General features: G+C 39.9%; 2 protein-coding genes across 2 annotated transcripts; both read left to right on the plus strand.

Annotated features, from left to right (window-relative positions):
- Positions 1-1,202: 1,202 nt before the first annotated feature.
- On the plus strand, positions 1,203-2,150 carry LOC122200337 (olfactory receptor 56A3-like). Its single transcript, XM_042905892.1, has one exon. It carries the CDS (start codon positions 1,203-1,205, stop codon positions 2,148-2,150), a length of 948 nt encoding a protein of 315 aa, XP_042761826.1.
- Positions 2,151-23,452: 21,302 nt separating this feature from the next.
- Positions 23,453-24,412, plus strand: LOC122200358 (olfactory receptor 56A3-like). The gene has a single exon (XM_042905912.1). The coding sequence runs from the start codon at positions 23,453-23,455 to the stop codon at positions 24,410-24,412; it is 960 nt and encodes a 319-aa protein (XP_042761846.1).
- Positions 24,413-25,924: the final 1,512 nt, after the last annotated feature.

Below are 25,924 nucleotides of genomic sequence, written 5' to 3' on the forward strand. Positions count from 1 at the left end.
TTCAAATCTCTTTCACAATTCAGGGGGACAACCATATTGGAATCCTTCACCCTTAATGTAAAGGAGAGAAGCACCTCACTATATTTACATTGTTTCAACAGCCAATGTCCCTTGTACCTTGTCCCATATCAGAGTTACTCAGCCTTTCCTTCACTCTCCTAATAGTTTGTCAAGACCTGTCATTTGTTCTTATTATTACTCATTGCCCCCTGAATGGTTTCCTTTTACCTCCTGAGAGTAAGGACAGTGTCTTTTTCAATGTTGTGATCCTAGCACCTAACAGAATGCCAGGGGAGGATGTTAAGTGATAAGAGAACATGGCAACATTGAATTGTGCTTGGAAACAGAGAAATGTGTACCTGATCATTATACTGAAGATGGAAAAATAAAATTAAAATGGGATGCAAATCTTTAAAGTTAAGACTTCATCACACTATTGCAACCAGAACAGATTTTCACCTTTTCTGATAGCAGGTATGGGTCTCACATAGCTATGTGAAATTTCTCCTTTTCCTTTTAAGTTTCTTTCTTTCCAAAGTTAAGAATCCTACAAATGTGAATGTGTATAGAGGAGGAAAAATTTGACTATTTGGCAAGATCCTCACCTACCTCATTAAATGACTGTTTACAGATTATGAAGATTAAGTACTTTATCTGCAGGGCATCATTGTTTAAATCTGTAATTAATGCAAACTACAGCTGAAAACTCAGAACAGGAGTGGCAGGGAGAGCTAGGGACACTTATCTGAATCCCAATTTTGCCAGGCTGTACTACTTGCCTGCATATATTATTACACTTCAGTTATCATGTGGTAGTCTATATGATAATTAAAGAATAAAACACAAAAGGAAGACTTATAAGAACAATTTGGGACACAACAGTCCAAAAGTAGTTTTCTAGGCAATTCTCTCCTTCTCTTTAGTTTCTGCAAAGAAATAACATGTTTGAACAAATCAAACATGTCTAAACAAACCATATATCCTCAGTCCTCTATACTGCTTAAATTGTTAGGATTATCCCAGTAGCATGGCACAAAGGACAAACAGATGAATTCACATGACTCTGGATGACTTGCTAGGACTCAAGCATATCACCTAGGTGAAGCAAATTGTTCTAAATCCATGTGTCATGTGTCACTAGCTAATTTTTATCCTAATTTTACAGACCACTACAAGAAAGCTGTAGAAATATATGACAAACTATGACATCACACCAAAATGGCACCATCTCCTCTGAGGTTTCAGACTTCCTCCTGAATTGTTTTGTCAGGTCCCACACCTGGCAGCTCTGGTTGTCCCTGCCACTCAGTCTCCTCCTCTTCCTAGCCATGGTGGCCAATAGTGTTCTCCTGATCACCATATGGGTGGAAGCCTCTCTGCATGAGCCCATGTACTATCTACTCAGCATCCTCTCCCTGCTGGACATCATACTCAGTCTCACTGTCATTCCCAAGGTCCTAGCTATCATCTGGTTTGACCTCAAGTCCATCAGTTTCTATGCCTGCTTCCTCCAGATGTTCATCATGAATGGCTTCTTTGCCATGGAGTCCTGTACATTCATGGTCATGGCCTATGACCGTTATGTGGCTATCTGTCACCCACTGAGGTACCCATCCATCATCACTGACCAATTTGTAGTCAAGGCTGCTGTCTTTATTTTGGCCAGGAGTAGTATTGTTACAATGCCTATCCCCATTCTCTCATCCCGACTCCATTATTGTGGGAGAAAGGTCATTGAGAACTGCATCTGCACCAATATGTCTGTCTCCAGGCTCTCCTGTGATGATGTCACCATCAATCGCCTTTACCAGTTTGCAATAAGCTGGACTGTGCTAGGATCTGACCTCATCCTCATCTTTCTCTCCTACACCCTCATACTGCGAGCTGTGCTGAGACTCAAGGCAGAGGGTGCTGTGGCCAAGGCCCTGAGCACATGTGGCTCCCACTTCATCCTTATCCTCTTCTTCAGCACCATCCTTCTGGTCTTCGTGCTCACTCTTGTGGTGAAGAAGAAAGTCTCCCCTGATGTGCCAATCTTGCTCAACATCCTCCACCATGTTATCTTCTCAGCCCTCAACCCCATTGTGTATGGGGTGCGAACCCAGGAGATCAAGCAAGGAATCCAGAGATTATTAAAGAAAGGGTGCTAATAAGGACAACAGGATCTCTGCATTCCTGAGTTTTGAATCAATAATGGGTGAGGGGGTTGAAATTCACATCCACGAGTTGCAATCTCAAAGTGGGTAAATTGGATAACGTGTCTTCTTTAATAAAACTTAAGTTTCATTGTAATTTCTTTTTTTTTCTCACTTCTCCCTTAGAACTATCATTGACCCCTTTTGATTTTCCCCCAAAATATCCTATTTTGACAAAATACTGGGAATCCTTGGGGGACAGGTTCTGAAGTGAGAAATTTATGTTCCTGAGTATACAGCTGTTAATATGTCATGCCTCTGGAGTTGAATATACAACTGTGGACATTTTGGCTTACAGTTGTATAATATGTAATTCATTCTTATTCTTATTTCCACAGAAGGGAGCATATTAAAGACAAAGACATAGGCGTGAAATTTCAGTCCTGAATGATGGATCATTACTGCTGATCCTAATTGGGTCTCCATTTGGGTGGTGATTCAAAATGAGGTTTGTAAGAGGACAGAGTTTTTGGATGGATTTGTCACTTGTGCAACAATTAGCAATGTATTTGATTAGATTTGAGATACTCATAAATTTCCCCCCCCAAAGGGTTTGTGCTTTGGACGTTTATCTTTTGGATTCAGGATGTCAAAATTTATGGTATCAAAATACAGTTCCTCTGATGAGTTAAAGATTGCAAGAATTGGGCGCTTGGGTGGCTCAGTGAGTTAAGCATCTGATTCAGTCTCAGGTAGTGATCTCATGGTTCGTGAGTTCCAGTTCCACATCAGGTGAGCTTGAGCCCCGCTTCAGGTGAGCTCTGGTTATCACTCTTTCCCTCTTGCTCTCTCTGCCCCTCACTCACTTGCATACGCTCTCTCTCTCAAATAAAATAAAAACTAAGAAAAAAAAGTTTGCAAGTGTTCTTATGTATCGTCCTGTAATAATAATTTAAATATGAAAAATATAATATCTGAACATTGTTTTCATATTAACTGTACAGTTTCTAAGCACTAGACAGAGACTTAAGGTTTGAATTGTAAGTCTTGCACAACTACCAAAAAAAAGGGGTCTTTGGGAACAAATTAGGTGTTCTCGTTGTGTTTCATGGTATATACTCATTGGCTACCCCTGAGAATAGTGAACAATTTGTTTTAGAATATCCTTGCTTTTTAAATTTTTTTTAGAGACAGAGAGAGACAGAGCATGAGCAGGGGAGGGGCAGAGAGAGAGGGAGACACAGAATCCGAAGCAGGCTCCAGGCACCGAGCTGTCATCACAGAGCCTGATGCAGGGCTTGAACTCACGGAGTGTGAGATCATGACCTGAGCTGAAGTCGGATGCTTAACCGACTGAGCCACCCAGGCACCCCAGAATATCCTTTCTAAATATGAGCTTTTGTGCCTCAATAACAACTTATCAGTGTGTTTCCTTGTTTAGACCATGGAAGGAAAATCTCTTAACAGTCTAAATCAATACTCTCCCCAAACCTGGGTCTTTCAGCCTTAACTGAGCACCTGGATTCATCCTTAGACTACTTAAGCTTTCACTCAGCACAACTCTGTTTCTTCATCTTCTCCATCTCACAGTGAAGAATAATAAATTGCTGTTTCATTCCTCTGCTTCTGGATATCACTATGAGCTACTATTTGAAAAATAAACCTGTACACACATAATTAAGAAATAATAGTTAAGAGAAGCCTGGGTGGCTCAGTTGGTTAAGCATCTGACTCTTGATTTAAGTTCAGGTCATGAACTCACCGGTTTGAGGAACTGAGCCTCCCATATGGCTCTGCATTGAGAAGTCTGCTTGGGATTCTCCCTTTCCTTTTCTCTCTCTGTCCCTCCTCTCCTCATATGCTCTCTCTCTCTCTTGCTCTCTCTCTCTCTCTCATTCTCAACAAATAAATAAATAAATACAATACCATAGAATACTTAGAAGTACATAATCAACATTCTATTTAGGAATAATATGTTTCTCAAAAGTAAAAAAAAAAAAAGTCAAGATCCAATTAGGTTCATACCATAAATAACCTCTTTCTTTGTCACTTGAAAAAGAACTCCCCAAAATCCCATTCTCTTGCACATTTAAACTTTAATAAAATGACATGGTTTAAAATGTGAATAACTGGATAGCAACAGGAAGGTCTTATGAATATGAAGATATAATGTGCTAAAGTAAATTTATCCTACTATCTCTAAGGAGCTAATGAAAATCTACTAGCTCAAACACTATCATATATTAACATCTTCTCATCAAGGAACTAAAAACTTTCAGGACTAATCTCTACTAGGGTCACATTGTATAACAAACCCAGAGCTCTCCAATTAGCTGTTAGAAAACTTGAACATTGAATGCATGAAAAAGGCTACATCAGGGGATTTAAAGCATATACCACCCAAGACTGAGAAAATTTGGCATAAGCCATGTCTTCCAAAGTAGACTAGAAAAATCTTTATATTTAAAACCTATATTTTTGCAAGTTTTGCATTGTTGTGTTTATATGCAACTTATACACATTTATGGCTCACATCAAAAAAGTACTGACAGGGGCGCCTGGGTGGCGCAGTCGGTTAAGCGTCCGACTTCAGCCTGGTCACGATCTCGCGGTCCGTGAGTTCAAGCCCCGCCCCGCGTCAGGCTCTGGGCTGATGGCTCGGAGCCTGGAGCCTGTTTCCGATTCTGTGTCTCCCTCTCTCTCTGCCCCTCCCCTGTTCATGCTCTGTCTCTCTCTGTCCCAAAAATAAATAAAAAAACGTTGAAAAAAAATTAAAAAAAAAAAAAGAAGTACTGACATCCATTTGATAAGTTGAACAGATTAACGATGGCTTTATCCCACTAAAATAATTGATACTAAAACAGTGCTGTCCAGGACAATGTGGGCCACATACTTAATTTTAAACATTTTAGTAGCCACATTAATCTATAAAAAGAAAATAAACAAACTGTAAAAAGTAAAAATGATCTTACGTATTTTGTTGAAACCAATATATCTAAAACATTATAATTTCAACACATAATAAATATAAAAGAATTTAATAATAACATATTTTATATTCTTTTTAGGTATTCCAGGTCTTTGAAATCCAGTATGTATTTTACATTTATGGCATATTTCAGTCAGGACAACTGAGTTTCAGGTGCTCAACAGCCACATGTGACTAGTAGGTAATATATGGATCAGTTCAGCACTAGACATCCAGCTTCAAAAGGAAAATGAAAAATGGGTAGGAGAGCAATTGAACTGAGGAAAAATGTATCCTTCTCGGAAAAGAATTAAAACGATATTGTTTCTTCTTGGCTGTGACTTTATTTCTTTATTTTTTTTTTATGTTTTTCCATATGGAGGAAAGGAAGCCAGTGTTTTAGAGGATGAATAATGATTTCCCTGTCTTAAAATCTTGCATTACATGAGTGCTTATGTCTTAAAGACCAGTGTGAGAAGGGTAAAGTAAGAGAAAGCCCATCTATTGCTTTTTACAATACACAGTCCTCAAATCCTGGAGCAACAGATTTGAAATACAACCATATAAGGCCACCTGGGTGGCTCAGTTGGTTAAGCGTCCTCCTCTTGATTCTGGCTCAGGTCATGATCTCACAGTTCCTGGCATCAAGCCCTGCATCAAACACTGTGCTGACAGTGCAGAGCCTGATTGCGACTTTCTCTCTCCCTTTCCCTCTGCCACTCTCTCTCTTTCTCTCTCTCTCTCTCTTTCTAAGAAAGAAAGAAAGAAAGAAAGAAAGAAAGAAAGAAAGAAAGAAAGAAAGTCATATGTAAACCTTGGAAGTTACAGAAGCTAAGAAAAAAATGTAAATAAAGACTTTACTGATGATAAGACAGGAATATTAGTGCTAGGGGAAGCAACAGATGATAGTGTCAAAGGTTTATCAAAAGTTAGATGTTAATAATCATACTCTGTCATTCCTTAAACTACTCATAACACTATTTACAGGTACATATGTATGAGTATTTTAAATTAGTTATTTTCAACTCTATTATTTTAATAAAGTATATTTTATTTGAAATGCTTAATAGTGAAAATGGTATAATTATTCAGTAAAACATAGGAGTAGGAAAAACAGTCTCTTAAAACCTAATACCCATATCCACAAAATGTTACAGCTCAGATTTTGTTGTGAGACTTTTCAGTTTACTTACTTATTACCCACAATTAGACCCTTTCTTCAATGTGCAGAGAAAGTGAGACAAATATTTGGGGGCAGACACAGCTGACACCAGAAATTGTGCCAGAAGAACAATGCAGAGCACAACAGAGAAAGGTAATGGCCCTTCAGGCCAACAGTCAATATTATATTATCTGCAAAATATTCATTGATACCTAATATAGACATCTTTGTTATGGTGCTGGGGTTGCAGTAATGAGCAGGACAGTCAAGGTCCATGTTTATAAGTACAAACGGTCTGTGCCTGGAGGAAGGAGAAGTCCAAGAAGCAAAGGGAAATGTCAATATGTAGGAAAGACATAGCCAAAGAGAAGCTAAGGTAGAGGTCTAAGTGGCAGTGGCCACTTGGCAAAGTCAGGACCCAAATACGGAATAGGATTTGAAGGACTAGGCAGAATATTGCATTAGGAACTTGAGTTTGAGCCAAGGAAGTAACACAATCCTATAAACCGAAGCTATACAAGCACTCTCAACAATAGCCAAATTATGGAAAGAGCCTAAATATCCATCAACTGATGAATGGATAAAGAAATTGTGGTTTATATACACAATGGAGTACTATGTGTCAATGAGAAAGAATGAAATGTGGCCCTTTGTAGCAACGTGGATGGAACTGGAGAGTGTGATGCTAAGTGAAATAAGCCATACAGAGAAAGACAGATACCATATGTTTTCACTCTTATGTGGATCCTGAGAAACTTAACAGAAACCCATGGGGAAGGTGAAGGAAAAAAAAAAGAGGTTAGAGTGGGAGAGAGCCAAAGCATAAGAGACTTTTAAAAACTGAGAACAAACTGAGGGTTGATGGCGGGTGGGAGGGAGGGGAGGAAGGGTGATGCGTATTGAGGAGGGCACCTTTTGGGATGAGCACTGGGTGTTGTATGGAAACCAATTTGACAATAAATTTCAAAAAAAATAAATAAAATTTAAAAAATGGAAAAAAAAAAAAAAAACCCAAAGCTATACAGAGGAAATTGGGGCTGAAAAACAGGATTCCCTTCATCAGAACCAGGCACGATCCAGAGAAAATGTATCATAATACAGTCTAATAGAAATGATAACTCAATGCTAAGACCTCTACCTTCCAAAATATTATTCAAATAATTATACTGTGAACCCAGCATGCTTAGATTAGATGCCACATGGGGGAAAGCTGAGACAAGTCATAGAATATTAGATCTGACTGCACACACTAAAACCTAGGAATAAAGTAGCTATCTAATTCCAGGATGCAGGACACATTGTCCTTTGTCAGTGAGAGTTTTCAAATGTCTTGTAGTTACAAAAGTACTTGTTTATATTTTCCTTTTTGTGTAATTTAAATCTTGCTTGAATTTTGTGAGCTCTATTTTGTATATATGAATATGGGGGTACTTGAAATGTATGATATAGTTAATATTTCAATTCTTAAAACTGGTGCTGCCTGTACACAGACTTTGATAGCAGATTTGACAGTATAGGGGGAAAAAACAAAGAATTTAAAGGTATAGAAATGTAAACTATTTAAACTAAAAAACATAGAGAAATAATGCTGGAAAAAAAAAGTAGAGTGACCTGATGACAGATGAGATAATATTAACCAGTCTAGTATTCATATACTTGGTCATTGAAAGCATAGACAGAGAGGAAGTAGGGGAGAAAAACATAGTGACAATGTATTAGAGTTTATAAACTATGTAGAAATAAAATGTGTGGTAAAAATAGAAGAATGATATGGAGGGGTCAAATGGAAATAAACCTTTTATAAATTCATATCTTATATATGAAATAGAATAATATTATCTGAAGGCTGACTGATAATAGAAAGATGCATATATTAAACACTAGCACTGAGAACAGTAGATATTTTCTTTCAAAAGCCCAGATTTTTAAGGCCACATAGTTTCTGTTGCAGCTATTCTGCCATATAGAGTAAAAGAAGCCATGAATGGGTTCTAATCACATCCACATAGCAAATGTCTGTGGTTGAAGAAGTACCAGACATTGGAGGAGTTAAGCTGGAGTAGTTGAGGGACCCAGGGCTTGCTCATCCCTTGAACACAGCTAGATCAACTTCAAATCTTGAACACCTAGTAAATCAATTTGAGGACTGGGAGAACAGTCTGCATAGTTTGAGAGAGAGAACCAGGCAGGTATGAGGTGTGGACACAGGAATTGGGGGAGAGAAAAGCCATGGTGCCATGGAGGGTAGGGAGCTCTTTTCGAGATGAGGAGAGATGGAAGAGAGGCAGCATCTCATCAGGTTAATGCAAGAAAAGCACTCCCCCAAAACCACTGTCTGGGGGACTGGGAAAACTCCAGAAAGTTCTTGCGAAAAGTAGAGATCAAATTCCTAGGTTTTGGAGGTCCTTACCATTCCCTGGAGTCAATTCAGGTGGGTCACAGTGCTTCAGAAGAGGAGGCCTGAGGCCTGCGAGCAGATAGCTGACACCATGGGATGGGGATCCTCTGGGTCGCACGTTCCCCTTCCTGGACTGCATTTGGAAGAGGGCATATTGACTGTACAAGGACGAAAGACCCAGCTGGAGCCTATGAGCAGTCTTAACAGCAGGTGACAAAGGCACAGGCAGATGCTCTGCTTCACCATAAACTCCAGGCACCAGCGCAGCAGTGCGACTGCCTTTCTGGGACAGAACAGCACCAGGTGCAGCACTGTGAGGTTCACCTTGGGAAGAGGGCAGTGGGTCTGTATCTTGCCAGGTCCTTTAAGATTTGGAGTTATAAAATCCGGACACGCACCAGAGATAAAACGTAGGAGAGCTGTCATGCCAGCCATGTCAACAGCCCAGGCACAGATGGGTTGAGGGCAAGGATCTAATGGAGGTTTGAGACACAGGAGGGGAGATTGTTTGCTTGTCTGTGAGGGCTCTCTGATCAATGTAAGGCATGAGCTCCCCACCCCAGGGAAGAAAGAGCAGGGTGACACCATCTCCCCCCAACCCCACCAGTGTGGTTGGACTTCAGTGAGCAGCACAGCACCTCCAGTGGAAGCTGAAGTCACACCAAACCCTGCCCCGATGTGCCCTGCAGGACATCTTTACAAGGGCAGGTCTGACTATGAGCCAGTGCAATGGGCCTCTCACCCACAGGACCAACACAGGCACCCCCGCATGCATGAAGTCTACTGATCATAGAGTTCTCCAAAGTCTCAGCTTCAGTTCTTCAGCTCTGGAGGAAATAGGAGCAAGCTTTTTTTTTTTTTTTTAATTTATTCTTTTCTCCTCTCTCTCTCTCTCTCTCTCTCTTTCTCTTTAATCAGGCTTATAGTTTTTCGTTCATTTGTTTGGGGGTTTTTGGTGTCCTTTTATCAGATTTTTGGATTAGTCTTATTTTTTTCTTTCTTTCTTTATTTTTCTTTGGAATCAGGCTTATAGATTTTTGTTCAGGTTTTTTGTTCCTTTTCCATTTTTTTTGGATCAGGCTTTTTTTTTTTCAAATCAGGATTACTTTAACAAACAAATCAAGCCACACCTAGTTAAAGGTCCCAAAACCCCCCAATGTAAGCAAGGAGGAACTCTGCAGAGGACTGATTCAGGGGAAAGAGCAAACAAATCACAATAGCAGAGTATACCCAGATAACACCAGAAATACTTTCTGAAGTGCTAGGCCCTGGACACTCTATGACTGCCTCCTAATATACCATTATTCTCAGGAGCCGTAAACATGAACAAGCTTTCATAACATGCAAAAGAGAAACCTAGACAAAATGACAAGATGGAAGAATTCTCCCCAAAATAAAGATCAAGAAGAAACCACAAATAGGGATTGGCTCAAAACAGGTAGAAGCAAAACAGTTCAGAAGCAATCTGAACAAGAATTTAGAACAACAGTTGTGAGAATCCTTGCTGGGCTTGAAAAATACATAGAAGACACCAGAGAAGCCCCTGCTGCAGAGATAAAAGACCTAAAAACTAGTCAGGCCAAAATAAAAAATTCTATACCTGAGATGCAAAACTGACTGGATGTAATCATAATGATGATTGAAGAAGCAGAGAAATAAATAGGTGATACAGAAGATAAAATTATGGAAAATACTGAAGCTGAAAAGAAGAGGGAAAGAAAACTTTTAGATCACAAATATAGACTTGGGAAACTCAGTGATTCCTTAAAGCACAACAGTACCTGTGCGATAGGAGTTACAAAAGAGCATGAAAAAGAGACCAAAGTTTTATTTGAAAAAAATTAGAGCTGAGAACTTCCCCAATCTGAAGAAAGAAACAGGCATTCAAGTCCAGGAGGCACAGAGAACTCCCCTAAAAGTCAACAAAAACATGTTAACACCAAGACACACCATTTTGAAACTTGCAACAGACCAAGATATGCATACCAAAAGCATCAAAGCTTAGAAAGGACCAGAGAACACCATCAGAAACTCCAACGCTACAGGCAACATAATGGCCATAAATTCGTAACTTTTCGTATTCACTCTAAACGTCAATGGACTCAATGCTCCAATCAAAAGACATAGGGTAACAGAATGGTTAAGAAAATAAGATCCATCTATATGCTGTTTACAAGAGACCCACTTTAGACCTAAAGATATCTTCAGATTGAATGTAAGGGGATGGAGAACCATCTATCATGCTAATCGTCAACAAAAGAAAGCCTGAGTAGCCATAATTATATCAGACAATCTAGACATTAAAAGAAAGACTGTATCAAGAGATGCAGAAGGGCATTATATCATAATCAAGGGGTCTATCCACCAAGAAGACCTAACAGTTGTAAACATTTATGCGCCAAATGTGGAGCACCCAAATATATTAATCAGTTAATCACAAACATAAAGAAACTCATCGATAGTAACACCACAATAGTAAGAGACTTCAACACCCCACTCATAGCAATGGACACATCATCTAATCAAAAAAATCAACAAGCAAATAATGGCTGTGAATGACACACTGGACCAGATGGACTTAGCAGATATATTCAGGACATTTCATCGTAGAGCAGGGGAATACACATTACTCTCCAGTGCACATGGAACGTTCTCCAAAATACACCATATACTGGGACACAAATCAGGCCTCAGCAAGTACAAAAAGATCAAGATCATACCGTGCGTATTTTCAGACCACAATGCTATAAACTTGAAATCAACCACAAGAAAAAATTTGGAAAGGTAACAAATACTTGGAGACTGAAGAACATCCTACTAAAGAACAAATGGGCTACCAAGAATTTAAAGAGGAAATTTAAAAGTGTATGCAAGCCAATGGAAATGATAACACCACAACCCAAAACCTCTGGGATACAGCACAGGCAGTCATAAGAGGAAAGTATATAGCAATCCAGGCCTTCCTAAAGAAGGAAGAAAGATCTCAGACACAAAACATAACCTGACCTTAAAGAACTGGAAAAAGAACAGCAAATAAAACCCCAAACCAGCAGAAGACAGGAAATAATAAAAAAGAGAGCAGAAATTGATGCTATTGAAACCAAACCAAACCAAACCAAAACAAAACAAAATAGTAGAACACATCAATGAAACCAGAAGCTGGTTCTTTGAATGAATTAACAAAGTTGATAAACCACTAGCCACTTTGATCAAAAAGAAAAAGGAAAGGACCCAAATAAATAAAATCAAGAATGAAAGAGGAAAGATGACAACCAATACACCAGAAATATAAACAATAATAACAGCAATTATATGAGCACCAATATGAGAAATTGTATGCCAATAAAATGGCAATCTGATAGAAATGGACAAATTCCTGGAAACATATACACTACCAAACTTAAAACAGAAAGAAATAGAAAATTTTAACAGATCCATAACCAGTAAGGAAATCGAAGCAGTAATCACAAATCCAAAAAACCAGAGTCCAGGGCCAGATGGCTATCCATGGGAATTCTATGAAACATTAAATGAAGAGTTAACACCTATTCTCTTGAAGCTGTTCCCAAAAAATAGAAATGGAACGAAAACTTCCAAACCCATTCTATGAAGCCAGCATTAACTAGATTCCAAAACCAGAGTCCCCACTAATAAGAACTATAGACCAATTTCCTTGATGAACATGGAGGCAAAAATCCTCAACAAGATATTAACCAACCAGCTACAACAATACATTAAAAAATTATTTACCATGACCAAGTGGGATTTATACCTGGGATGCAGGACTGGTTCAATATCCGCAAAACAATTAACGTGATTCATCACATCAATAAAAGAAAGGACAAGAACCATATAATCTTCTCAATAGATGCAGAGAAAGCATTTGACAAAATACAGCATCCTTTCTTGATAAAAACCCTCAAGAAAGTAGGGACAGAGGGATCATATGTGAAGATCATAAAAGCCATATATGACCGACCCAATGCTAATAACATCCTCAATGGGGAAAAACTGAGAGCTTTCCCCCTAAGGTCAGGAACAAGACAGGGATATCCACTCTTGCCAATGTTATTCAATATAGCATTGGAAGTCTTAGCCTCAACAATCAGAAAACACAAAGAAATAAAAGGCATCCAAATTGGCCATGAGGAAGTCAAACTTTCACTCTCCGCAGATGACACGATACTCTATATGGAAAACCCTAACCATTCCAAAAAAAAAAAAAAAATAACTTCTAAAACTGAATCATGAATTCAGCAAAGTTGCAGGATATAAAATCAATGCAGAGAAATCGGTTGCATTCCTATACACCAACAATGAAGCGACAGAGAAATCAAGGAATTGATCCCAGTTCCAATTGCACCAACACCCATAAAATACCTAGGAATAAATCTAACCAAGGACGTGAAAAATCTATACACCGAAAACTATAGAAAGCTTATGAAAGAGATTGGATAAGAAACAAAAAATGGAAAAAATTCCATGCTCCTGGATAGGAAGAATAAATATTGTGAAAATGTCGATACTACCCAAAGCAATTTTCATATTCAATGCAATCCCTATCAAAATAACACCAGCATTCTTCACAGAGCCAGAACAAATAATCCTAAAATTTGTATGGAACCAGAAAAGACCCCGAATAGCCAAAGCAATCTTGAAAAAGAAAACCAAAGCAGGAGGCATCACAATCAAGGACTTCAAACTACTACAAAGAGGTAATCATCCAGAGAGTATGGTACTGGCACAAGAACAGACACTCAGATCAATGGAACAGAATAGAGAACCCAGAAATGGACCCACAAACGTATGGCCAACTAATCTTTCACAAAGCAGAAAAGAATATCCAATGGAATAAAGACAGTCTCTTCAGCAACTGGTGCTGAGAAAACTGGACAGCGACATGCAGAAGAATGAACCTGAACCACTATCTTACACCAAACACAAAAATAAACTCAAAATGGATGAAAGACCTCAACGTAAGACAGGAAGCCATCAAAACCCTTGAAGAGGGTTTTGACTTGGCCGCAGCACCTTCTTACTCAACACGTCTCTGGAGGCAAGGGAAACATAGTCAAAATGAACTACTGGGACCTCATTAAAATAAAAAGCTTCTACACAGCGGAAGAAACAATCAGCAAAACTAAAAGGCAACTGACAGAATAGGAGAAGATATTTGCAAATGACATATCACATAAAGGGTTAGTATCCAAAATCTATAAAGAACTTATCAAACTCAACACCCAAAAAACAAATCATCCTGTGAAGAAATGGGCAAAAGACATGAATAGACACTTCTCCAAGGAAGACATCCAGATGGCCAACGGACACATGAAAAAATGCTCCACACCACTCATCATCAGGGAAATACAAACCAAAACCACAATGAGATACCACCTCACACCTGTCAGAATGGCGAACATTAACAACTCAGGCAACAACAGATGTTGGCGAGGATGCAGAGAAAGAGGATCTCTTTTGCATTGTTGGTGGGAATGCAAGTTGGTGCAGCCACTCTGGAAAACAGTATGGAGGTTCCTCAAAAAAATAAAAATAAAACTACCCTACGACCCAGCAATTGCACTACTAGGCATTTATCCACAGGATACAGGTGTGCTGTTTCGAAGGGACACATGCACCCCCGTGTTTATAGCAGCACTATCAACAATAGCCAAAGTATGGAAAGAGCCCAAATGTCCACCGATGGATGAATGGATAAAGAAGATGTGGTATATATATACAATGGAGTAATCCTTGGCAATCAAAAAGAATGAAATCTTGCCATTTGCAACTACATGGTTGGAACTGGAGGGTATTATGCTAAGTGAAATTAGTCAGTCAGAGAAAGACAAATATCATATGACTTCACTCATATGAGGACTTTAAGAGACAAAACAGATGAACATAAGGGAAGGGAAACAAAAATAATATAAAAACAGGGAGGGGGACAAAGCATAAGAGACTCATAAAAATGGAGAACAAACAGAGTTACTAGAGGAGGTGTGGGAGGTGGGATGTGCTAAATGGGTAATGGGCACTAAGGAATCTACTCCTGAAATCATTGTCGCACTATATGCTAATTTGGATGTAAATTTTTTTTTTTTTTAATATATGAAATTTACTGTCAAATTGGTTTCCATACAACACCCAGTGCTCATCCCAAAAGGTGCCCTCCTCAATACCCATCACCCACCCTGCCCTCCCTCCCACCCTGCCCTCCCTCCCACCCCCCATCAACCCTCAGTTTGTTCTCAGTTTTTAACAGTCTCTTATGCTTTGGCTCTCTCCCACTCTAACCTCTTTTTTTTTTTTTTTCCTTCCCCTCCCCCATGGGTTTCTGTTATGTTTCTCAGGATCCACATAAGAGTGAAACCATATGGTATCTGTCTTTCTCTGTATGGCTTATTTCACTTAGCATCACACTCTCCAGTTCCATCCATGTTGCTACAAAAGGCCATATTTCATTTTTTCTCATTGCCACGTAGTATTCCATTGTGTATATAAACCACAATTTCTTTATCCATTCATCAGTTGATGGACATTTAGGCTCTTTCCATAATTTGGCTATTGTTGAGAGTGCTGCTATAAACATTGGGGTACAGGTGCCCCTATGCATCAGTACTCCTGTATCCCTTGGATAAATTCCTAGCAGTGCTATTGCTGGGTCATAGGGTAGGTCTATTTTTAATTTTCTGAGGAACCTCCACACTGCTTTCCAGAGCGGCTGCACCAATTTGCATTCCCACCAACAGTGCAAGAGGGTTCCTGTTTCTCCACATCCTCTCCAGCATCTATAGTCTCCTGATTTCTTCATTTTGGCCACTCTGACTGGCGTGAGGTGGTATCTGAGTGTGGTTTTGATTTGTATTTCCCTGATTAGGAGCGACGTTGAACATCTTTTCATGTGCCTGTTGGTCATCCGGATGTCTTCTTTAGAGAAGTGTCTATTCATGTTTTCTGCCCATTTCTTCACTGGGTTATTTGTTTTTCGGGTGTGGAGTTTGATGAGCTCTTTATAGATTTTGGATACTAGCCCTTTGTCCGATGTGTCATTTGCAAATATCTTTTCCCATTCCGTTGGTTGCCTTTTAGTTTTGTTGATTGTTTCCTTTGCTGTGCAGAAGCTTTTTATCTTCATAAGGTCCCAGTAATTCACTTTTGCTTTTAATTCCCTTGCCTTTGGGGATGTGCCGAGTAAGAGATTGCTACGGCTGAGGTCAGAGAGGTCTTTTCCTGCTTTCTCCTCTAAGGTTTTGATGGTTTCCTGTCTCACATTCAGGTCCTTTATCCATTTTGAGTTTATTTTTGTGAATGGTGTGAGAAAGTGGTCTAGTTTCAACCTTCTGCATGTTGCTGTCCAGTTCTCCCAGCACCATTTGTGAAAGAGACTGTCTTTTTTCCATTGGATGTTCTTTCCTGCTTTGTCAAAGATGAGTTGGCCATACGTTTGTGGGTCTAGTTCTGGGGTTTCTATTCTATTCCATTGGTCTATGTGTCTGTTTTTATGCCAATACCATGCTGTCTTGCTGATGACAGCTTTGTAGTAGAGGCTAAAGTCTGGGATTGTGATGCCTCCTGCTTTGGTGTTCTTCTTCAAAATTACTTTGGCTATTCGGGGCCTTTTGTGGTTCCATATGAATTTTAGGATTGCTTGTTCTAGTTTCGAGAAGAATGCTGGTGCAATTTTGATTGGGATTGCATTGAATGTGTAGATAGCTTTGGGTAGTATTGACATTTTGACAATATTTATTCTTCCAATCCATGAGCAGGGAATGTCTTTCCATTTCTTTATATCTTCTTCAATTACCTGCATAAGCTTTCTATAGTTTTCAGCATACAGATCTTTTACATCTTTGGTTAGATTTATTCCTAGGTATTTTATGCTTCTTGGTGCAATTGTGAATGGGATCAGTTTCTTCATTTGTCTTTCTGTTGCTTCATTGTTAGTGTATAAGAATGCAACTGATTTCTGCACATTGATTTTGTATCCTGCAACTTTGCTGAATTCATGTATCAGTTCTAGCAGACTTTTGGTGGAGTCTATCGGATTTTCCATGTATAATATCATGTCATCTGCAAAAAGCGAAAGCTTGACTTCATCTTTGCCAATTTTGATGCCTTTGATTTCCTTTTGTTGTCTGATTGCTGATGCTAGAACTTCCAGCACTATATTAAACAGCAGCGGTGACAGTGGGCATCCCTGTCGTGTTCCTGATCTCAGGGAAAAAGCTCTCAGTTTTTCCCCGTTGAGGATGATGTTAGCTGTGGGCTTTTCATAAATGGCCTTTATGATCTTTAAGTATGTTCCTTCTATCCCGACTTTCTCAAGGGTTTTTATTAAGAAAGGGTGCTGGATTTTGTCAAAGGCCTTTTCTGCATCGATTGACAGGATCATATGGTTCTTCTCTTTTTTTTTGTTAATGTGATGTATCACGTTGATCGATTTGCGAATGTTGAACCAGCCCTGCATCCCAGGAATGAATCCCACTTGATCATGGTGAATAATTCTTTTTATATGCTGTTGAATTCGATTTGCTAGTATCTTATTAAGAATTTTTGCATCCATATTCATCAGGGATATTGGCCTGTAGTTCTCTTTTTTTACTGGGTCTCTGTCTGGTTTAGGAATCAAAGTAATACTGGCTTCATAGAATGAGTCTGGAAGTTTTCCTTCCCTTTCTATTTCTTGGAATAGCTTGAGAAGGATAGGTATTATCTCTGCTTTAAATGTCTGGTAGAACTCCCCTGGGAAGCCATCTGGTCCTGGACTCTTATTTGTTGGGAGATTTTTGATAACCGATTCAATTTCTTCGCTGGTTATGGGTCTGTTCAAGCTTTCTATTTCCTCCTGATTGAGTTTTGGAAGAGTGTGGGTGTTTAGAAATTTGTCCATTTCTTCCAGGTTGTCCAATTTGCTGGCATATAATTTTTCATAGTATTCCCTGATAATTGTTTGTATCTCTGAGGGATTGGTTGTAATCATTCCATTTTCATTCATGATTTTATCTATTTGGGTCATCTCCCTTTTCTTTTTGAGAAGCCTGGCTAGAGGTTTGTCAATTTTGTTTATTTTTTCAAAAAACCAACTCTTGGTTTCGTTGATCTGCTCTACAGTTTTTTTAGATTCTATATTGTTTATTTCTGCTCTGATCTTTATGATTTCTCTTCTTCTGCTGGGTTTAGGCTGCCTTTGCTGTTCTGCTTCTATTTCCTTTAGGTGTGCTGTTAGATTTTGTATTTGGGATTTTTCTTGTTTCTTGAGATAGGCCTGGATTGCAATGTATTTTCCTCTCAGGACTGCCTTCGCTGCATCCCAAAGCGTTTGGATTGTTGTATTTTCATTTTCGTTTGTTTCCATATATGTTTTAATTTCTTCTCTAATTGCCTGGTTGACCCACTCATTCGTTAGTAGGGTGTTCTTTAACCTCCATGCTTTTTGAGGTTTTCTAGACTTTTTCCTGTGGTTGATTTCAAGCTTCATAGCATTGTGGTCTGAAAGTATGCATGGTATAATTTCAATTCTTGTAAACTTATGAAGGGCTGTTTTGTGACCCAGTATATGATCTATCTTGGAGAATGTTCCATGTGCACTCGAGAAGAAAGTATATTCTGTTGCTTTGGGATGCAGAGTTCTAAATATATCTGTCAAGTCCATCTGATCCAATGTATCATTCAGGGCCCTTGTTTCTTTATTGACTGTGTGTCTAGATGATCTATCCATTTCTGTAAGTGGGGTGTTAAAGTCCCCTGCAATGACCACATTCTTATCAATAAGGTTGCTTATGTTTATGAGTAATTGTTTTATATATCTGGGGGCTCGGGTATTTGGCGCATAGACATTTATAATAGTTAGCTCTTCCTGGTGGATAGACCCTGTGATTATTATATAATGCCCTTCTTCATCTCTTGTTACAGCCTTTAATTTAAAGTCTAGTTTGTCTGATATAAGTATGGCTACTCCAGCTTTCTTTTGGCTTCCAGGAGCATGATAAATAGTTCTCCATCCCCTCACTCTCAATCTAAAGGTGTCCTCAGATCTAAAATGAGTCTCTTGTAGACAGCAAATAGATGGGTCTTGTTTTTTTATCCATTCTGATACCCTATGTCTTTTAGTTGGCGCATTTAATCCATTTACATTCAGTGTTATTATAGAAAGATATGGGTTTAGAGTCATTGTGATGTCTGTATGTTTTATGCTTGTAGTGATGTCTCTGGTACTTTGTCTCACAGGATCCCCCTTAGGATCTCTTGTAGGGCTGGTTTCGTGGTGACAAATTCCTTCAGTTTTTGTTTGTTTGGGAAGACCTTTATCTCTCCTTCTATTCTAAATGACAGACTTGCTGGATAAAGGATTCTCGGCTGCATATTTTTTCTGTTTAGCACACTGTAGATATCGTGCCAAGCCTTTCTGGCCTGCCAAGTTTCAAAGGAGAGATCAGTCACGAGTCTTATAGGTCTCCCTTTATATGTGAGGGCACGTTTATCCCTTGCTGCTTTCAGAATTTTCTCTTTATCCTTGTATTTTGCCAGTTTCACTATGATATGTCGTGCAGAAGATCGATTCAAGTTACGTCTGAAGGGAGTTCTCTGTGCCTCTTGGATTTCAATGCCTTTTTCCTTCCCCAGTTCAGGGAAGTTCTCAGCTATAATTTGTTCAAGTACCCCTTCAGCACCCTTCCCTCTCTCTTCCTCCTCTGGGATACCAATTATGCGTATATTATTTTTTTTTAGTGTATCACTTAGTTCTCTAATTTTCCCCTCATACTCCTGGATTTTTTTATCTCTCTTTCTTTCAGCTTCCTCTTTCTCCATAACTTTATCTTCTAGTTCACCTATTCTCTCCTCTGCCTCTTCAAGCCGAGCCATCATGGATTCCATTTTGTTTTGCAATTCGTTTAAAGCGTTTTTCAACTCCTCGTGACTGTTCCTTAGTCCCTCGATCTTTGTGGCAAGAGATTCTCTGCTGTCCTGTATACTGTTTTCAAGCCCAGCGATTAATTTTATGACTATTATTCTAAATTCACTTTCTGTTATATTATTTAAATCCTTTTTGATCAGTTCATTAGCTGTTGTTATTTCCTGGAGATTCTTCTGAGGGGAATTCTTCCGTTTGGTCATTTTGGAGAGTCCCTGGCGTGGTGAGGACCTGCAGTGCACTTCCCCTGTGCTGTGGTGTATAACTGGAGTTAGTGGGCGGGGCCGCAGTCCGACCCGATGTCAGCCCCCAGCCCACTGCTGGGGCCACAGTCAGACTGGTGTGTGCCTTCTCTTCCCCTCTCCTAGGGGCGGGATTCACTGTGGGGTGGCGTGTCCCGTCTGGGCTACTTGCACACTGCCAGGCTCGTGTTGCTGGGGATCTGGCGTATTAGCTGGGGTGGGTAGGCAAGGTGCACGGGGGCTGGAGGGGCAGGCTTAGCTCGCTTCTCCTTAGGTGATCCACTTCAGGAGGAGCCCTGTGGCAGCTGGAGGGAGTCAGATCCGCTGCCGGAGGTTTGGCTCCGCAGAAGCACAGAGTTGGGTGTTTGCACGGAGCGAGCAAGTTCCCTGGCAGGAACTGGTTCCCTTTGGGATTTTGGCTGGGGGATGGGCGGGGGAGATGGCGCTGGCGAGCGCCTTTGTTCCCCGCCAAGCTGAGCTCTGCTGTCCGGGGGCTCAGCAGCTCTCCCTCCCTTTGTCCTCCAGCCTTCCCGCTTTCCGAGCAGAGCTGTTAACTTCTGACCTCCCAGACGCTAAGTCGCGCTTGCTGTCGGAACACAGTCCGTCCGGCCCCTCCGCTTTTGCCAGCCAGACTCGGGGGCTCTGCTTGGCCAGCGAGCCGCCCCTCCGTCCCGGCTCCCTCCCGCCAGTCCGTGGAGCGCGCACCGCCTCGCCGCCCTTCCTACCCTCTTCCGTGGGCCTCTGGTCTGAGCTTGACTCCGGAGACTCCCTTCTGCTAATCCTCTGGCGGTTTTCTGTGTTCTTTAGGCAGGTGTAGGCGGAATCTAAGTGATCGGCAGGACGCGCTGTGAGCCCCGCGTCCTCCTACGCCGCCATCTTCCGGACCCCCCCCGGATGTAAATTTTTAAAAAATTAAAAGAAAAATAAATAATGCTCACAACTAAAAACAAAATAGAATTAATTATTGATCATTTGGGTGTAGATCATTTACATAAAAAAAGAAAAATACATAATTGTAATTAAACCGAAATCAAAAAGAATGAAGTGGACTTACAAGAGTAACAGGGATAGTTGTTCATGATTTACTGTTGAGTCAAAACAAAGAACAACATCAGATTTATGATCCACTATATTTATAAAATTCAATCCATTCATCTTTCCATAGGTGGACATATAAGCATATTTAAGTATTCCTAAGATTAATTAGAAAGACATATTTTAAACACACTGGAGCTTTTACTTTTCTAAAGAGAAAAGAAAGAGGAGTGAAGTTGAGGTATTCAGGGACAGGGAAATAAAAATAGAGTAAAAGAAGACCTTTAAAGAAACTGATGCTGACAGCACAGCCCAGGGAACACGGTCAATGCTACTGTACTTGTGTTATATGGTGATGGCTGGTAGCTATACCTGTGGTGAGTGCAGTATAACTTAACTGTATACACTTGTCGAATCACCATGTTGTACACCTGAAACTAACACAACATTGTGTGTCAACTACAATCAAGTTTTTAAACTGAAACGTAAGAAAGAAAAAACAAACTGATGATGCTTGCTCCCATAATTTGAGGATGGGAATAATTCACATGAGGCTCAAAATGAAATAGAAACGACTCCTGTTTCCTAGTATACAGTTGTATACACATCCCATTTGAAAAATCTTCCATTACAGCAAAAATCATGATAGGACTCTCTCTTTTAAAAACACATTGCATTTTCTCAGGAATATTTTTTCCAAGTTACTCTTGCATTCTTATCATTATAACGCCATGATGAAAGTCATTATAAATTTACATCAGTCCATTTAATAGCATGGTTTGGGAGACACCTATCTGCCAATGGGCTGCAGGAAGCCCATTGGAACTTCTGAGTGAGATTATTAGACCCATGGAGGACACCCAGTGTGCCTGTGCAAACGAGTGTGAATGTGGATGGATGGATGGATGGATGGATGGATATAAGACCCCGAGCCCCAGGAGACCAACTGCCTACAGGACGCAGTCAGTGTTGGGCTGGATTACCAGAGCTCCTTCCTTTTAGAGAGAAAGAAAAACATTTCCTTCTCCTACCTGCCTGCTTGTCTCCCAGGAGGGCCTTTTAAGCACAGGGAAATGGGGATGGAGAAGTTCCCTGAGGGCAAAGTCCCTGATGCTCTGGAGTTATAACTACACCCAGCTATTTCAGGAACTAGCCGGAACTCCAATATCAGTGGAGCCAGACCCCTGCTCACATCCTCTGTAAGTGAGTCTGGATAGAGGGTGCCTGAGGGGCAGCTATACCAGGAGTAGGCAGAACACTGGGCATGGTTGGGGGAGACATTTCTCTTTAGTCCAGATCTGTGCTCCGTTCCATTCCTGAGTCACTACTGTAAAAGTAGTGCAAAAACAGGATAGGAGAGACCGCATGCTGTCTCAGATCAGGAGGCACGTGTGAGAAACTGTACTCTGGAACCTTCCCTTTTGCTGTTCTCTTGCCTTTTTACGTATTTTTCTGGGTGCTTCCAGAGATGCAGAGGGGCAGGAATTTGTCCATAGGAGATGAATGGGGATGGGGGTAGGAAGCCTGGAGAGTGTATCATCTGGCGCTTACTTAGATGATTCGGAGTTTTCAACTGTACACGCTAAAATGTAGTGGCTTTATGGCAAACAATCTGCCCACAAATGTTTGAATCATGGGGAAGGAATTAAATTTAATCTAAATAACATTAGACGTTGAAGACAGAGACCACAACTGGGGTCAGTGGGAGTAAGAAAGTGGTTCCTCAGTTTAAGCTCAATCTAAAGAATCTCTAAAGCTATGCTGTAAAAACAGAAAATTATGCCCAGATGATCACTGAGGTATCTGTCACTGGTTGCACACAATGTCCTAAACAATGTTTAGGAGAGATGTTTAAAGTTCTCTGGGAGTCACTGGAGTTCAGTGGTCCCTATAACAACAACAACTAATAATAATAATAATAATAATAATAATAATAATTAATAATAATAATAATATAGAAAACAACAATAATAGACACAACATAAAAAGAAACTAAGAAGAAAATTATACTCAGAGCAGTGGAAGCAGGAGTCAGAGTACTAAGTGCAAGAGAAAGAATTATTCCAGATTTCTGGAAGCCTGACCAAGAATTGTACGTGCATGAGGGTGCATGAGAGACAGTCATGTATCTGAGTCCCTACTTGAGCCAGGTTCTGCTCCTTAACCTTTGTGTAGACAAACCATATGTTTATCATATGGTAGCCCTTGGGGTCACAAAACAAAAAACAAAAAGGAAGAAATTTACGAGCACAAATTTAGAGACTTATCTGAAACAAAGTAGTCTCTGAGCAATTTCCCCCTGCTCTGTGTTTCTTCAAAGAAATGACAATTCTATTTTTAAAAACCTGAAAAAAATCAAACATGTATAAATAAATCATGTTACTTCAGTCTTCTATATTGTTTAGTGATGAGAATATCTGAGTAACATGGCACAAATGATAAATAGATAAATTCACATGGGTCTGGATGACCTGCTAGGAATCACAAGACTTACCTAGGTGGAGCAAATTGTTCTAAATTCATGTGTCCTAAACCAGTAGCTAATTTAATCCTAATTTTACAGATCACTAAAAGGAAGCTGTAGAAATATATGACAAAATATGACAGTGCATCAAAATGGCACCATCTCCTTTGAGATTTCAGACTTCCTCCTGAATTGTTTTGTCAGGTCCCCCAGCTGGAAGCTCTGGTTGTCCCTGCCACTCAGCCTCCTCCTCCTCCTGGCTATGGGGGCCAATGGTATTCTCTTGATCACCATTCGGATGGAGGTCTCTCTACATGAGCCCATGTACTACCTGCTCAGCCTCCTCTCCCTACTGGACATTGTGCTTTGCCTCACCGTCATCCCCAAGATTCTGGCCATCTTCTGGTTTGACCTCAAGTCCATCAGCTTCTATGCCTGCTTCCTCCAGATGTACATCATGAATTGCTTCTTTGGCATGGAGTCCTGCACATTCATGGTCATGGCCTATGACTGCTATGTAGCCATCTGCCACCCACTGAGGTACTCATCCATCATCACTGATCATTTTGTAGCCAAGGCTGCCATTTTTATTTTGGCCAGAAATGCACTTCTTACTATGTTCATTCCCATCCTCTCTGCCCGGCTCCATTATTGTGGAAACAATATAATTGAGAACTGTATGTGTGCCAATCTCTCTGTGTCCAAGCTCTCCTGTGATAACATTGGCTTTAACAGAATTTACCATTTAGTTGTGGCCTGGACTCTACTGGGCTCTGACCTCATTCTCATCATCTTCTCCTATACCTTCATCCTACGAGCCGTTCTTAGACTCAAGACAAAAGGGGCAGCTGCCAAAGCTCTGAGCACTTGTGGCTCTCACTTCATCCTCATCCTCTTCTTCAGCACCATCCTGCTGGTTTTTGTTTTTACCCACATTGCCAAGAAAAAAATTTCCCCTGATATCCCTGTCTTACTTAATGTGTTACACCATGTAATTCCTGCAGCTCTCAACCCCATTGTCTATGGGGTACGAACTCAGGAGATTAAAGAGGGGATTAGGAAATTACTGAGGAGGGCAAGAGAGAACAGAAAGTAATCATGCTCTTTCTTGTTTTTTCTCAACCAAGAATTCAAAAACACAATCAGTAGGCAGGGACTGGGAGATAGACATATAGTTCTAATATTCTCATGGGACATGCCTGATGATAAAAACTATATGGTTTCCCCTTTACCCACAGTCACATCACACTTCTTACCCACCATGGTTTTCTGAAAAAACTAAGGATATGGCCCTCCTTTACCTACCTGACCTTGTCCTTAAGTCCTTTGGTAAGAACTGCCTCTCTAACAGCTTCTCAAAAACATGAACCACACTTCCATCTCTGGAACTATTTGCTTATTGTTCCTCTGTCCACATAACTCCTTCCCTCGCACCCAATGGGTCTCTCTGACCACAGAATTTAAAATAGTACCTAACAATATTCCCCCAAAGCACAGATGATGTCCCAACACCTTCTCTATTTCATTGTTTTCACAGCATTTGTCACTGCCTAATGACCATAAACGTTCCTCATTGACTTGTTTAGTCCGTTGACATTCATTAAAATTTAAGGAGTAGAAAGGCACAGTGTTTGGCTTATGGTAGAGACCCACAAATGTTTGTGAAATTAATGATTAAATAAATGCTGAATAAATGATTAATTGTATGCTAGTTACTAGGAATATAATTCAGACATGGTACTTTTTCTCTGGGTTTTTATATTAGACTTCAAGAGTGAGGGAGACCATATTTCATCCACATTCCATGGTCTGAGCACTACAGGACAGACAGGAGCTTAGTCATAAGAGCAAAAGTATATTTTTAGGAACTTTGAATTTGAATACACTTGAGATATTCAAATGGAAGTGTATAGACTTACAGGTATCACACTCAAATAAGATTTGCTCTTGGAAGAAAAAGAGATGTACATGTGAGAACTGACTACATATCCTCATTGAAGCAATGGAAGGAGATGGAATGTCCAAGGGAAAGAAAATAGAGCAAGAACATAAGAAAGCCCACCAAAAAACCCTGAAGTGCTCCATATCACCTTTACCTTCTGGTATCAAGAGATTAACATGGATTCACACAAAGTAGTGTTCAGTGGATAAGAAAAAATAAAAGATTCACAGAAGAAAGCACCTCAACATAAACTGTGATCAATTAAAAAGTGATACTCAATTTTATTCAAGGTTACCTGTAGAAGTGTGGGGCCCTTGTCTGTCTAAACAATTTAATGTGTAAAATGAAGTACAAAATGTATGGGCCCATGTGGTCCCATTGAAAAATGTGTGAGTTTATCAATAAAAAGTTAGAACAATGGGTAGAGAAATAGTTCTGATGTATGTATTCATTGTTCTGTCAGTGTAAACAAAGATATTTTTGTAGTGTCAAGGCACCACCTTAACAAAAGGGGGACATAAAGTATATTTGAAAAAATAATGGCTGCAAGTTTCCCAATCTGGTAAAAATTATAAACTCAGAGTTCTAAGAAGCTCAATGAAACCCAAGAATAAGAAACATGAATAAAGCTATATTAGGGGTACATATCATAATCAAACTGTTCAT

Source organism: Panthera leo, chromosome D1 (genome assembly GCF_018350215.1).
Source record: "Panthera leo isolate Ple1 chromosome D1, P.leo_Ple1_pat1.1, whole genome shotgun sequence".
NCBI lineage: Eukaryota > Metazoa > Chordata > Mammalia > Carnivora > Felidae > Panthera > Panthera leo.